The sequence below is a fragment of the Haliaeetus leucocephalus genome, unplaced genomic scaffold (assembly GCF_000737465.1).
Source record: "Haliaeetus leucocephalus isolate CR32 unplaced genomic scaffold, Haliaeetus_leucocephalus-4.0 Scaffold151, whole genome shotgun sequence".
In the NCBI taxonomy this organism is placed as follows: domain Eukaryota; kingdom Metazoa; phylum Chordata; class Aves; order Accipitriformes; family Accipitridae; genus Haliaeetus; species Haliaeetus leucocephalus.
Genome location: NW_010972587.1, coordinates 3,247,529 through 3,260,800, shown reverse-complemented (window position 1 = coordinate 3,260,800; position 13,272 = coordinate 3,247,529). Strand labels below are relative to the sequence as shown.

At 42.2% G+C, this 13,272-nt stretch overlaps 1 protein-coding gene across 2 annotated transcripts in view; it reads left to right on the top strand.

The window, feature by feature from the left end:
* The window catches only part of ZFC3H1 (zinc finger, C3H1-type containing), a 52,852-nt gene extending 40,262 nt beyond the window's left edge, over positions 1 to 12,590 (top strand). Inside the window, exons 34-36 of one of the 2 annotated variants that reach the window (XM_010561781.1) lie at positions 1,908 to 1,970; positions 2,096 to 2,467; positions 12,095 to 12,590. In XM_010561781.1, the coding sequence (XP_010560083.1) occupies positions 1,908 to 1,970; positions 2,096 to 2,233 (201 nt within the window). In that variant the 3' untranslated portion in view covers positions 2,234 to 2,467; positions 12,095 to 12,590. Of the gene's footprint in view, positions 1 to 1,907; positions 1,971 to 2,095; positions 2,947 to 12,094 lie in introns of those variants that run through there. The other variant, XM_010561782.1, reaches the window with a different exon arrangement.
* Positions 12,591 to 13,272: the final 682 nt, after the last annotated feature.

The following is a 13,272-nucleotide window of genomic DNA, read 5'->3' as shown; positions in this document are numbered from 1 at the left end:
GGTTTTTTTTTGGGGGGGGGGGGGGGGGGGGGGCGTTACCTGGAGGAGATTGCTAGCACTTAAAATACAGTAGAGGGAAGGAAGGGTTGTTGTGCTGGAAGATGCTAACGACTATCTTTCCAAGTAGTTGGAAGGGTGGTTCTGCCAAGCCAATGTACGTAGAGAGTTTGAGTAGTTCCCGCCCCCACCAAAGACATCTGTTCTTTTTCTCCAAAAAAACCAAGTTTACTTATTGGTACTTTGGGGGGAGGGCATTTTTTTATCACTCTATATACAAATACAAAAGGTTTTTGGCACAGCAACTGAGTCACTTTTCAGTTCAAACAGAATGGATCTTCCTGGTATTGTTGCTGTCACCTTCAAAATATTCTTCTGCCTGTGGAAAGATGCTGTGTATTGGGGGCATCCAGAGGCCCTGGGTTTGTGACTCACCACTTGCTTGTGGTGTTTCTGAGCTACTTCTCTGCTGTATCTTCTTTTGTGTCATTTTTGTAGTGGCTGCTTCTCAGCATCCTTCTTTTCTGTCAGTAGTCTTTCTTTTGAAACAGTGTTAAAGCTAACTGATCCATAATGGGTAGCATGGCTATTGTTAGACTCACATATGAAATCTTTTCTTTCCTTTTTTACTGTCTCCTAGAATGTTTAAAAAGAACACCCCCCCAAGCAGACAGTTATTTGGTTTGTAAGATCAAATAGTTCAAAGTCAGGAGATATCAAAGGCATGGTTGCCTATTCAACCTTAATTCTGTCTCCATGTTGATGGTTTGGTGTAATCTGTAATTAGTCACAGATCCCTGCTTCAGTCATTGTATTAGGTGGACTACATTTTAAGGCGCTGCCTATAGTGAGGCTGGTGACTTAAAAGATCCCTGCTTTGTTTGGTTAGAAAGTTAGAAAAATATATTTCAAATTTTTCAAAAAGAGGGTCCTTAAAGAAAATGAACCAATTAGAATGAAGGCATATGTAAAACACTGTAGCTGGATTACACCCAGAAGAAATCTTGAGATTTTCTTCTGCAACCCCCTGACTAACTATACAGTGTGGAGTAAAATCACTTAAGTAGGCCCCCTCAGTGCAGTTAGGGTTTTTTTTTTTTTTGGGTTTTTTGGGGGGGGGGGGCTTAGTTTGGGATGTAGTGAGCACTTGCAACTGTTTATGCAAATCAGTGACTGTTCCAGATAACTGGGTTTTCTAGTAAACAAGTAGGATATTGTTTTAAAATTGAATTGTGATTCAGGTTCTGAATTTCTTATTCCTGGAGAACCCATCATTTATTCCTTTCAGAGGTCATGTAAAGGTTTGCTAAAAGAATATAAAAATGGGTACGAGTATTTAAAATGCCAACAAATACCTCCCCTAATGACTCTCTGATTAAAGTTGGTACTTTAGATACCAGTAGTTGAAGGAGACTTGAGTAACTATTTGCATTAAACATTTGGGTCCTGTATTTCCAACCATAAAATGGTAAAACCATTTTTCCTTTAGAGAGAGTTGCAAAGATGATTGTTAAAGCACAGATAGATAGATGCTGAAGGAAAAAACCCTATGAAACAGTTCTTTTCATTGCAGCATCGAGATGGTATGTAATAAGCAAGACCTTGAGACTACATATTGTGTGGTGAGAAATATGCAGTAAGCTGTTTCATCCCCTGAGCGTGTTCCATCCTGTGCAATGAATGAGGCAAGAATCTTGTGAAGAAAAATAGAATGTCCTCATGTAATTAATCATGTGCATACAAGGGTCAGAATTAAGGTCAGACATAAACTTGCCTTTGCTTTTAGTAGCAATTATAATGCTTGACTTTGAAACTTTTTTAAAAACAGATTTTAAAAATTATTGCTTCAGATCACTCATTTTGAGTGCATGAAATTGTGCTGACTTTTAATACTTGTTTTTATTTTACAGGTCCATCATTTATATCAGAGAGCCCTTCAGAAGTTACCTCTATGTGCAACACTGTGGAAAGATGTAATGTTTTCTCCTTATGATTCAGTTTGAGGTTTCATATAAATTTTCTGCATATCCCATATCCATAGATGTGGTGATGCTCAAGCTCTGGCTAAATCTTATATCTGCTTCCCCATCTCTTACAGCAACTCTTGTTTGAAGCATCAGGAGGAGGTAAAACTGATAACCTGAGAAAACTAGTTTCCAAGTGCCAAGAGGTTGGAGTCAGCCTAGATGAGCTTTTAAATTTAAACACTTACAGAACAGAAAGCAAGAATCACTGAACGCTGGGTACGGTCAGCCATAAGTCCTATTAAATGCCAAAATCAGTTGAATGATTCTTCAGGCTGATCCATGCCTAAGATCTGTGTAAGGCAGATGAGTATTGCTGAGCATATCAAGTCTCCAATCTGCTTTCCTTGAACCTGGAAACAATTAACATGACCCTCCTCTGGAAAAATGAACTCCCTGTCTGGCCTTGCTTCTGGGCCCTGCCAGATTCTCATAACGTCATCTACGTAAGTATAGTTAATCAAAATGACAGACATTATTTTTTTATGTTTTCTTTTTATTTTCTGTTTTCTTTGTTTTGCTGTTCCTGATTCACTTGACACTCTCACTGATGCCTGAGAGATCTGTGTTTGGGATTAATTTACTGGGCTGTGTTTACAGTAAAAAAAAAACCAAGTAGTCCATTTTGGGTTTTTCCTTTTTTAAACCTTTTTTGAGACTTTTTCATTACAGGATTTAAAACAAAGCAGCCGCTCTTAAGGAAAGTGTAACTGCCGTGGCCACAAGTATGCTTCTTGCACTTGAAGGCTCTAAGAGGGTTGCTTACTACCCTTTTCTGCATTGGACTCACGGCAGAGACTATTAAACTTGAAGATTAAAGAAACTATTGCAAATGCCAGTGCATCAGAACCTAAGAGTGGTCAATTATGTGCAATTTTTTGTAAAGAAATTTTAATTTATAATAAAGTTTAACAGTTTAAAGAAAGCTAATATTGATCTGATTTTGTATTGGTACTACCTTGTAGTATTACAGGTGTTTTTACAGAGATATTTTCAATACAAGCCGACCTTTAAAAAAAAAAAAAAATCTGTTGTCTTTTGTTATTTTGATCAAAAGGTAGGCAAATGTGGTTGAGCTACCTATTGTGGATCTAGAATAACTACATCTTCATGTACATCCTCCTTTTGCCTCAGGTACACTGATGTTTGTCCCATAACAATTATTCTTGTCAATAATACCACTTCAGTAATAGAAAGTACATTTCGTATTTTGTCCTTTTCACTTTTAATGAAATGAGGCCTGCTTTCCAATGTCACTACATGTACATTGCAGAGAGATGCTGTCAGCCCACTGAACCAGATGGGGCTGTTCACATCAGGTTGGCTTTCCACCTGTTTTTCTATCTGTGCCAAATCATATCAAAAGATGGTTATAGTACCTTTTGCATAGGTGATTTATGAAGGTGCCATGAAGACAGTGAACGACGAGTGGTCTTCATGTCTGAGAATGAGGCAAAGTGGTTTGTGACAAATAACTTCAAGTAACTTTCAAAACTCTTACTTTATCTGAAGTTACATATGAAGCAGCTCTCTTAAAGGAGAGAAAAGTGGGAAATACTGGTTTTCATCTAGGGGAATGGAGGGTGGTTCTGCACCTTAAGTCCTTTTAGACAACTCATATTTAAGCATTGATTATAAAATAAGTAAAATTTCAAATACCCACTTTAATGGCCAGGTTTTCCTGCAGACTACACAACCAGTATCAGAGAAGGGACCTGGGCATCCTGGTGGACACCAAGTTGAATGTGAGCCAACAATGTTCCCCTGTGGTAAACATGGCCAACAGCCTCCTGTACTCCGTTAGCAAGAGCATTGCCAGCAGGTGGAGGGAGGTGATCCTTCTCCTCAGCACTGATGAGGTCACACCTGGAGTGATGTGTCCAGGTCTGGCTCCCCAGTACAAGAGAGGTATGGAGCTACTAGAGAGAGCCCCCTGAACAGCCACAGGGATAATTAAGGGACTGGTCCACCTCGCATATAAGGAGCGGCTGCGAGAGCGGGGACTCTTCAGCCTGAACAAGGCTTGGGGGAAGATCTTGCCATTGTGTACAAAAGGAGGGTATAAAGAGGATGGAGCCAAACTCCTCTTGGTGGTGCCCAGTGACAAGACTAGAAGCAATGGGCACAAATGGAAATGTAGGAGGTTTCGGCTGAATATCAGGAAATGCTTTTTCACTTTCACAGTAATGGAGCACTGCCACAGGTTGGCTACAGAGGTGGCGGAGATGGACCTGGAGATGCTCCAGGAGTCTTGGGCAGGGGGTTGGAGCAGATGACTTCCAGAGGCTGTTTCCAGCCTCAACTATTCTGTGATTGTCATGTTCCCTGTGTACATTTAACCTGTGTGCTTTCACCACCTTTGTCTAATCAGCTGCACCTGGCCCCTAATTGCCTTCATGCTCCTTTAGTCGAGGGCAAAAAGCAGGGAGCCAGGCCAGCAACCTAGGTGCTTTCCTGCTGTCCCTGGCTGAGACAGAGCTGTGAGCATGTGATCTTTTGCACTTGACTAACTTTGTTTGTAAATACTTCTTATCTTAGTCTATACAGTAGCTTAAGAGCTAGCTATGGACTTTATAGTGTCCTTAGTGGTTTTATTGAGGTGTTCTCCCTGTGCACACCCTTTGTTTTATGTAGTCAGTACAGGGATTGCAGTTACTGATAGAGGCTTCCTGCCCAGCTTTATTCTTCTGGAGGTAACCATGGCCTTCAATGAATGATGTATTTTAGGTTTTGTTTAGGTGATTGGTAGGAAAAAAAAAAAGAATGGTTTAAATTGAGCAGATGAAGGATGCTTGTTGATCTTGTATGACAGACAGGTGGTTGAGACCCTGTCTCAGATCTGTGAGGGTCAGGTGTAGAATTGGCTTGCTCTCAAAATCCTTCATGGATATTCCTTGTGCACTTGTGCTGCCCTCGGTGCTTGTTAACCACCATTCAAAAGAGCAGCTAACTTCTCAAAGCGACAGCGTCCCACCAAACATTAGAAATTCACCTCATCTTCAGAGGCGCTCAGTGAAAAGGGGTGGTGAAAACTTCTACATCTTCCAGCTTCCCTGCAGAGCACAATACAGCTCAAGCCCCTATATGTTCTGTGGTCTGTGGCACTGTCTTGTGTGTATACTCTGTCCAGCTGGATGCTTGGAACCAAGTCCATAGTACTCAAGCTTGAGATTGTGTTGCTAATGAAAGACTGGGTGCATTTCTGTCTAATCAGGAAGCATTAGCTCCTTTTTTTTTTTTTTTTCCCTTTCCAGGCTTTTACTATAAATGTCCAAAAATCTTACCCAGCCTTGAAGATTCTCTGTAATTATCACCTAGGGCCTGGGATTAAAATCCTTTGAAGGATTAATCATTGTTTTCCATTCCTAAGGGACTGAACAACAAGTAAGTGGTGAGAAACAAATCCAACGAGAAATAGCAGAGGTCTTGCTCACTGCCATTTCTTCTTCATTCTGCTAGTTCTTCATCTGCTGAGGATAGCCTTTTACTATAGCATGTGATAAATATAATGGCCAAATCTCTGTAAGTAAATGTCAAAATAATCTGAAACTTTTGCCTGTTCTTCAGCCTTTACTGTGGGAAAGACTATCCGTGCCAGGCAAAATTTGCTGGACTTTCCACACTGTGTGTTGCTGATGGCGTAATCTGTATTTATCTGAGAAAACTGATGAACTACCTAGCATCCTGGTTTTGGTTTGGGGTGTGTGTGGTGGTGTTTGGGTTTTTTTTTAAAGAACATATCCACATCTATATTTTGCTTACGAACTAGCAAATTGAACACTCCCCCTTCACCCTCTCACCCCAAACTCTTAAGTATGTAGCAAGTGTCAAAGGAAGCCTTCCTGAGACAAGCACAAGTGATCAGACTTGGAGCGCTCTTGAGCTGGACTGTTTTAAAATTGCAAACCATGATGACTGTTACAGAGGTGCAATTATCCCAGTACAGTTAATGATCATGAGCACATTCCTCCTGGCAATGTATGGATAACAATGTATGGATAAGTTGAAATTGCCTTGATCAAGGAAAATCCCCTTGTAACATGTTTGGGGAAGCAATTGATGGTCCCGGTGTGGCCTTAAGCTATATAAACACTTCATTGTCGTTGCAGTTGCTGTCATGGTTTTACTCTTCAGAATATGGAAGTTGCAAATCTCTAGAGAAATGTGCTCACACGATTGAAATGGAGGAGCCCTTCATGCAAAGATGACTATCAAAGACTCCAGCCTCTAGTGAGGAGGAGTGATAGGAAACATGCACCATAAACAGGCAGCAATCACAGAAAACTTCCCCTTGGAAGCAGGTGAATCATCTGTGAAGGAAGAAAAGCATCACAAAAATCTCTTCCTTGTAGAAGTTGGTTTTTCTGTGTTCCCGAGAAACACTTGGTCTGGCCCTCTGTTAGTTCTGCTCTCTTCTAGCAATTTTGGACATTGCCTGGTTTTGTTTTGACTTTGATCCATAAAGCTGACCACCTCAAGATTTTGAAAATAATCAAAATGGATTATATTTATCAAGTAGAGTATTTAATAGGACAAACTTGAATAAATTTTCTGTTAGAAGAAAAAAAGTAATTCTTGCCTTGCCCATCTGTGGGATGGGTTTGTGCCTCCAGGACGCTGATGCACTCGCATCTCTCCTTAAGCTGGCTGGACCTTGACTAAGCCCCTTCCTCCCCACGGGTAACTGGAGTTCATGTCCCATGAAATGTCACTCAGAATTACAGGGAGCAGAGTTTCTGTTTTATGTGAATAAATGAGAAGTCTGATCACCCAAATTTATGTCATGGAACAATTCAGCTGAGAGATGAGTGCATCAGTCATCTGATCAACTTTTTAGGATTATGAGGAGACTTCATCCCTGTGAACACAGAAACACAATCTGATCTATAATGTCGTTTCTCCCCACTAGTAATACTACTTTGGATTTCAAATATAAGGTTCCCAAGTGAAGGTCAGCTAGTCAAACCAACTGCAGTCCCCTTTCCCTTTGCAGTTTTTAGGTCACATCTCTGTTAGATTTCTGTGCTTTGGGTTTTGTTTTTTTTTTTTCCCTCACATAGCCATTAACTTCCTGAACTGTTGTGGAACAAACTGAACTCCATCCTTTTGGTGTCCAAAGGACACTATTTGTGTATCCACAGAAAATCACCGGCTGTTTCACTGATGCTGATTTTGGCGGGACAGGGAGAATGCATGGTATTTACATTATTTTAGGAATACAGAATTTTTAACAAACTGCATGTAATCAAGCCCATTTATGTTCACAGAGTTTCCTTGTCAGTTGTTTCTTAAAACCTAGCTTACCTTTCAGCATCTGGCTAATAAAGTGATTTATTTCCTTGGTGCTGGGAATATCAAAAGGATATAATTTGAACAATTTTGCTTGATGCTATGTTGCATCCTTGCATCTGATAGATTTCAAAGATCGTTTCGAAGTGAGTTGAACGGAAGCATCTATCTCTTGGTGGTATTTGATTACAAGAAATGGTTTGGTTACCCCCAAATTTGTGGGTTATGTATCTAATAAAAAGACTTAGTTGACTAGCTCTACCTACTTTATCTAACATATAAGATATACATGTCACGTCTCTGTTCTGTAACGAGAGTGTAATTGTAGGTGTGGCAATGCTCCTGACTAGCTTGGATGGAGTACAAAGAAAGATGTAGCAGCATTCATTTCAGAATTTTTCAGCGTCTTTCAAATCCTTTAGAAATTCCAAGTAGGTTACTGAGGTAGTTGTAGTGCACAGAAATAGATGGAGCTGTATCTTACCTGAGGAATCTAGACTAAAACAACAGCCGTCCTTACACAACCTGCTGTTTCACCTGAGACTGGGGGTCATCCTACCGCTGGTTTTAGGGAGTGATCAGGAATGAGATGAGAGCAGCAAAGGGCTGTTTTCCAGAGTCGGCCAGTATTTCATGCCAGGGGCTATTTGCTGCTCTGAAGAACACAGGGGTGTTCACTTACCCTTATCTGTAAGGTGGCTTAAAGTTTGCAAGGAACCCAAGATCAAAATTTGACTTAAAAGAGGATATAGGCGTTAACTGCTACTTTTCTTTTTTATTGCATGCTACTATTTGTTTTTGTCCTACCTGAGTAGCAGATAATAAAGCAGAGCATGGCTTGTAACTGAAACTTAACCTTGTAAAATTGTTGGCAATGAATTATCTATGTGTCTGTTTGCTCTCTGTTAATGGTAGCACAAAATCCGATCATAAAGTTTGCGGTGCTGCACCTGGGGTACTGGCAGAAGTGACCGTATCATGGCTCAGTAAAAAGTTGACAAAAATGGGAAGAAGCCTTTCAGTGCAGACAGCAGGGCCTGATCTAGCAGAAAATAGCCCGTATTTTTCAGCCCCTGCCCCTTGTAATCACATCTGCCTTTCCCATCAGCTTTCACCTTTCCCTCCTGAGGCTTCCTTTTCCCTCTGAAGCCTTCTGTGAACTTCCATTCTCTTCTGGAAGAGATGCTAAGGCACCTTTTTCTGCCAGGAGTGGTTGGATAGATTTTAGTGGGAAGGTCGCCACCAAGACCTGCACTGTTCAGATCCCTGTACAGTCAAGAAAAGCCGAACTTTGTCTAATCTGTTGGGATGGGAGTAAAGAGCGGCAGTGCATTCCTTACGTGGCCCTAGATAGACCAACAAGATTGAAGCATGCTTTCAAAAGGGCAGTGGCTCTAGACTGTGCGATTACAGGTACGATACCGTCGTTCCTGGAAAGTGATTGAGGGAGGTTCAACTCAAAATCTGCCTACACAGAGGACAAACTCAGCGGTTTAAAAAATTATATTCACAAAAGTCTTAAGATGGCTGAGGCTATGCCTAAAGCCACCAGTGCAGGGTATGCTGAAGGTTTGATGATGGATGCAGGCGATGGTGTATAGCAAGACCAGATTCGGTGGCAGATGGACACTCAGCACTGTGTGGACAGCACAGACACCTCATTGCCTCCTAAGCCAAAGTCTCCAACAGAAGGCAGTGGGCAGAGGATTCTGATGTAGCCGGGTACTCTGAGGCACTCATTAAAGAATTGGAGATTCTCTTAGAGGAGCCTATGGCTCTCTCTTACTACAGAAGGAGCCTGGAGAGGTCAGCATCCATGCCTTTGGTGTCAGCAGTCAATAGGACAGTCTATGCTGTCTTCGGGAGGAGCACCCAGTATGGACTCAGAAACCCACAATAAACTTGGAGTCTATAGACGAGGGCTTTGAGATACGCTGGGAGCAGTCATTCACAACAGCATTCGGCATTCCCCATCCACCAATGAGGCTCAGCCTATTTGCAGAACATAATGGGCTTTTTATTATCCAGAGGATTTTGTTGGTCTCTGTGGTGCATTCATCCCCTGTTGGTCTGAAACCAAAGGTCTTCATGGGAGGTTACTGTGCTCCCTACAGCACAAACATATGATAAAAGCATTGTTGACTATACAGGGCACTAACTGGTGGAATATTGTGTAGACATGTATTTTCTTTAAGCAGAAGTTGGACAACATCACAAAAGCAAGCATGGGTTGGTGACAGTAATTCTCTGTGAGAAAGGGTTAAGCTTTTTTGGTTTTTTTTCCTTTCTTTTTCCTCTGCTCCCTAGATACAGAAAAAAATGGCAGGACTCTCTTGCCCTTAGAACTTTTTTCAGCCAGCAACCCATGGCATATTTTCTGCTAAATTGTCAGAAGCCAAATGCAGGAGACTTGGATAAAGCCAAAGACTGAATTATGGGCAACAATCTTGTTTAGACTGCAAAGAACTTCTGCTCCTTGTTTTTATAGTGGGTCTGTCTGCTCCAGCTGAGCAATGTCCAGGGGGACTGGCATGTGGCACTTGTGCACCAACTCGGAATGGAGGAGTTTTGACTCAGTAAGTAGGAAGTCCTGCTTCCACGTGTTTTCTGGTTGTAAAGCCCCAGTATAATCTAATGGGTCTTCTGGAGAGAGAGAAAGGTATTGCACCATAAATAATGTAAGTGGATTTATAATTGCATGATGGGAGATAGGAAAATGATGCGTGGAATTCATCTGGGAGGCAAAAATGTCAATGTTTTTGTCTGAAATGAGCACGTGAGTGGGTCAGTGTCTGTAAGGTGCCAATGAACACAAAGCCTGTGCTTTTAGCACTTGTTCAGCATAATCCTCCCAGAGTGCTATGCTGAGCTGCTTTTGAAGGCCCTGTGCCAGGGCTTTATCAGATCAACCTAGATCAAAGGTTAGGCTTGATTATTATGTTTGTATGTCTTTCTGCCTTTTCTTCTGTCCAATTCTACTAAGCAGTCCAGAGGCTTTAAGTTATGAAAAGCGTTTGTTGAAATGGAGTAATGAAAACTCTTTCAGTCTGGCCTTCTCTCACCCAACACGTAGATGGGTGGAGAACACGGAGGTACAATGTCGAGACCTGAGCTCACTCCCTGTATTGTACACACTCTGATTTCTGAGGTAGTGGAAGTCCTAAATTGTAACTGGGACAAATGGCTGCATAGAGAATTGTCCATAGAAACCCGGAGTCGCAAAGCCTTGATGCAGTCACAAAGCACCCTCTGATGGGCTAATGGGTCTTATCCGAAGTTGGGGTTGTGTTTGCTAGGTCGCAGGCAATTAGACAATGGAGCGGACTGGAAAGTCTCTAAGCAAAGTCAGAAGTCCAGCCGGTTGCCTGGGATATAGTGCTTCCAGGTCTGCTGGACATGCTGCTAGGATGCTAAGCCCATACCCTGGACCCTCTCAGTCTGAACCATCTGATTTGTGCCAGAAACTCCAGAAACATTGGTTGCATTAATGGGACTGGGCAAGATACAGACTCAAGCACAGGCTAACAGTTCAACATGCTGTTAGCAGGCTCCTGGCATGGTTTTGGCCCACACAGCATCTGTCCCAGGTATTGTCTGGTGAATTAACACAGACCAGACACTGTTCCCAACAAGTCTGATGGACAAGACCACTCTGTTTTGAGGGAAAGAGGGATTGGAGGGAACGTAAGCGCGTAGACCTGGATTATGCTTTGAAGCCAGGGAATATCCCCAGATTGTTTAATTCACAGTACAGATGTAGCCACTGTGTCTAGGGGCATGGGTCAGGTTTTGTGCTGGTACTCTAGAAGGAGAGGAGCTCACAGAGCCAAGCACACTGACCGGAGCCTCCTGGCTCTTTCCTGGATGGAGCTGGGATCCTGGAAATCCTGGGTGCCCAAACTGCAGAAGGTGGGATCCTGATTCCTTTTCCTGGAGGCAGCAAGAGGCAGCAGCTGGTCGCTGGCCTCAGTGCTCTTTGAGCTGAAGCTTTCTGGTGCAGCTCACATCTCTTTTGCTTCAAGTCCCTTGAGCTAGCATGAAATGTCAGCCTTCTCAGGACTGATGGAAGAACAAGTACATAAACAGTTATGCAGGGTGAAAGAGGGGATGCTTCCCTAATAAAGTGATTATTTTTCCATCTGGCTTATAGAAACTGTGGTGGTGATGGCAATGAAGATCCCAATTTGACTGAGCAGTCAAATGTGTGCAAATTGTGATATGTTCTAGGACGTTTTGGCTTTTGAGGAGTGTAAGTAAGTCTCGTCATACATCCCTGCCGTAATTTGCCTACCTGCACGCTTGCTGGGCTGCAGTATTGACCATTTTCTTGGCTTCTCCAGCACACTTTCTAATGTCCCACCTGCCTCAAGATTTTGGAATTGGCAAATGTAACGCTTCAACAGGTTCGGGACATCCCTGTCCCATCTCCAGCCTTCTAAATACTCTGGGTTTAAAGCTTACCCTTTTAGATAGCTGAAGCAAACAGGAACATGTGCTTCCTATAGAATAATAAATGCATAGATATGAACAAAAGTAAGTCCCAATACACTTAGTTTCCTTGTTTCCCTGATCATTCTTCTGGACGGACATGAGAGTCCTCTGTACCTGATTTCCTAGTCCCCGTTTTCCCAGATCTGCTTGGCTGGGGTCTGTTTTCTGTGCCTTTGGCTTTCCTGCTATAATTTTCCTCAGCGTGGCTGATGAGATCCTTTTCTCTTATAATGCTGGAGCCCTTTGATCAGTTTTATCAGTTGATCTCTTCATTGATTATTTCCTTTCTGCAGTTAAAAGTGTTTTGCTGTGACTGGCAACCATCTTGCTGATCAAGGATGCTGTGTTTCGGATGGAAAACCACTGAAGCCTGAGGGCTCCCATTGCCAGCCTTGTGCCTGTCTCCACCACCACCACCGTGAGAGAGCCTGGGAGCATCCCTTCTGCCAGAATTCCCCAAATATGCACAGGGATTTTCCTCAAATTGTCTTTCTGAGCCTTCTGGAAGAGGGATGGCTCACGGAACCAGAAACTGAGAAGGGAATTAAGTGTTTCACAACGGCCGTGAGGCACACGGTGGCACTAGGTGCCTGGCGAAACAAGATCGACTTTCTCCAGCTGACCCTAACTGCCTGCGACCTCAGATCTACATCTCTGATGGAAGAGGCGAAAGCCTGAGTATCGCACAGCAAGACACAGTAAGAAATCTAGGTTTGCAGTAGAATGTCTGGGAATACTCTCTTAGCAAGTGTCTTCCTCCGTCTGTCATCTTGTCGTATGAATTCTGCTTCTGGTCATATTACACCCGCAAATCCTTTGGGGCAAGCTTTTCCTGTAATGCTTTCTCATGCCTCCCGCACATATACAGCCAGGGCACATTCCTGCTACCTTATTAAAAGATCTATGACATAGTTATTCAAAATATTGCTCACATTAAAAAAAATTATTAGTTTTTTAAAAGGTGATGGCTTAATTTTCAGTCTGGGTCCTTCAGAATCTTTTAATGGCTGGTTAACATCACATTGGCAGCCTAGACTTCTGAGCCATAAAATGTGAAACTTTTAAATTTTTTCCTTATGACAGAGGTATTTGGGGTAGAAAATCTGAATGACACGAAAGAAGAAATTTGCCAGGGAGCTCTAAGGGGGAAATAGAGCTGAACAATCTTTTTCTAATTATCCTAATAGACTGCCATTATCAGAAATGCTCTGTGCTCCATTGGGAAAGAAAGTCATGTTAATAGGAAACAAAGATATTTGATCCTTCGTAGATCAAAGCACTTTTACGATGCTGCTGTCATTATGAAAGACTCTGGGTGTAAGAATGGTACTTTGTGGACAGTGGCTCTATTGTTTGTCACTTATTTACCTTCTAAAAAAAAATAATCAGACCTAGTGTATCATTTATGAGGTTCCAGATTTGATGAGAAATGCTTCACTCTACCATAAAGCAACAGTTTTTAGGACTATGC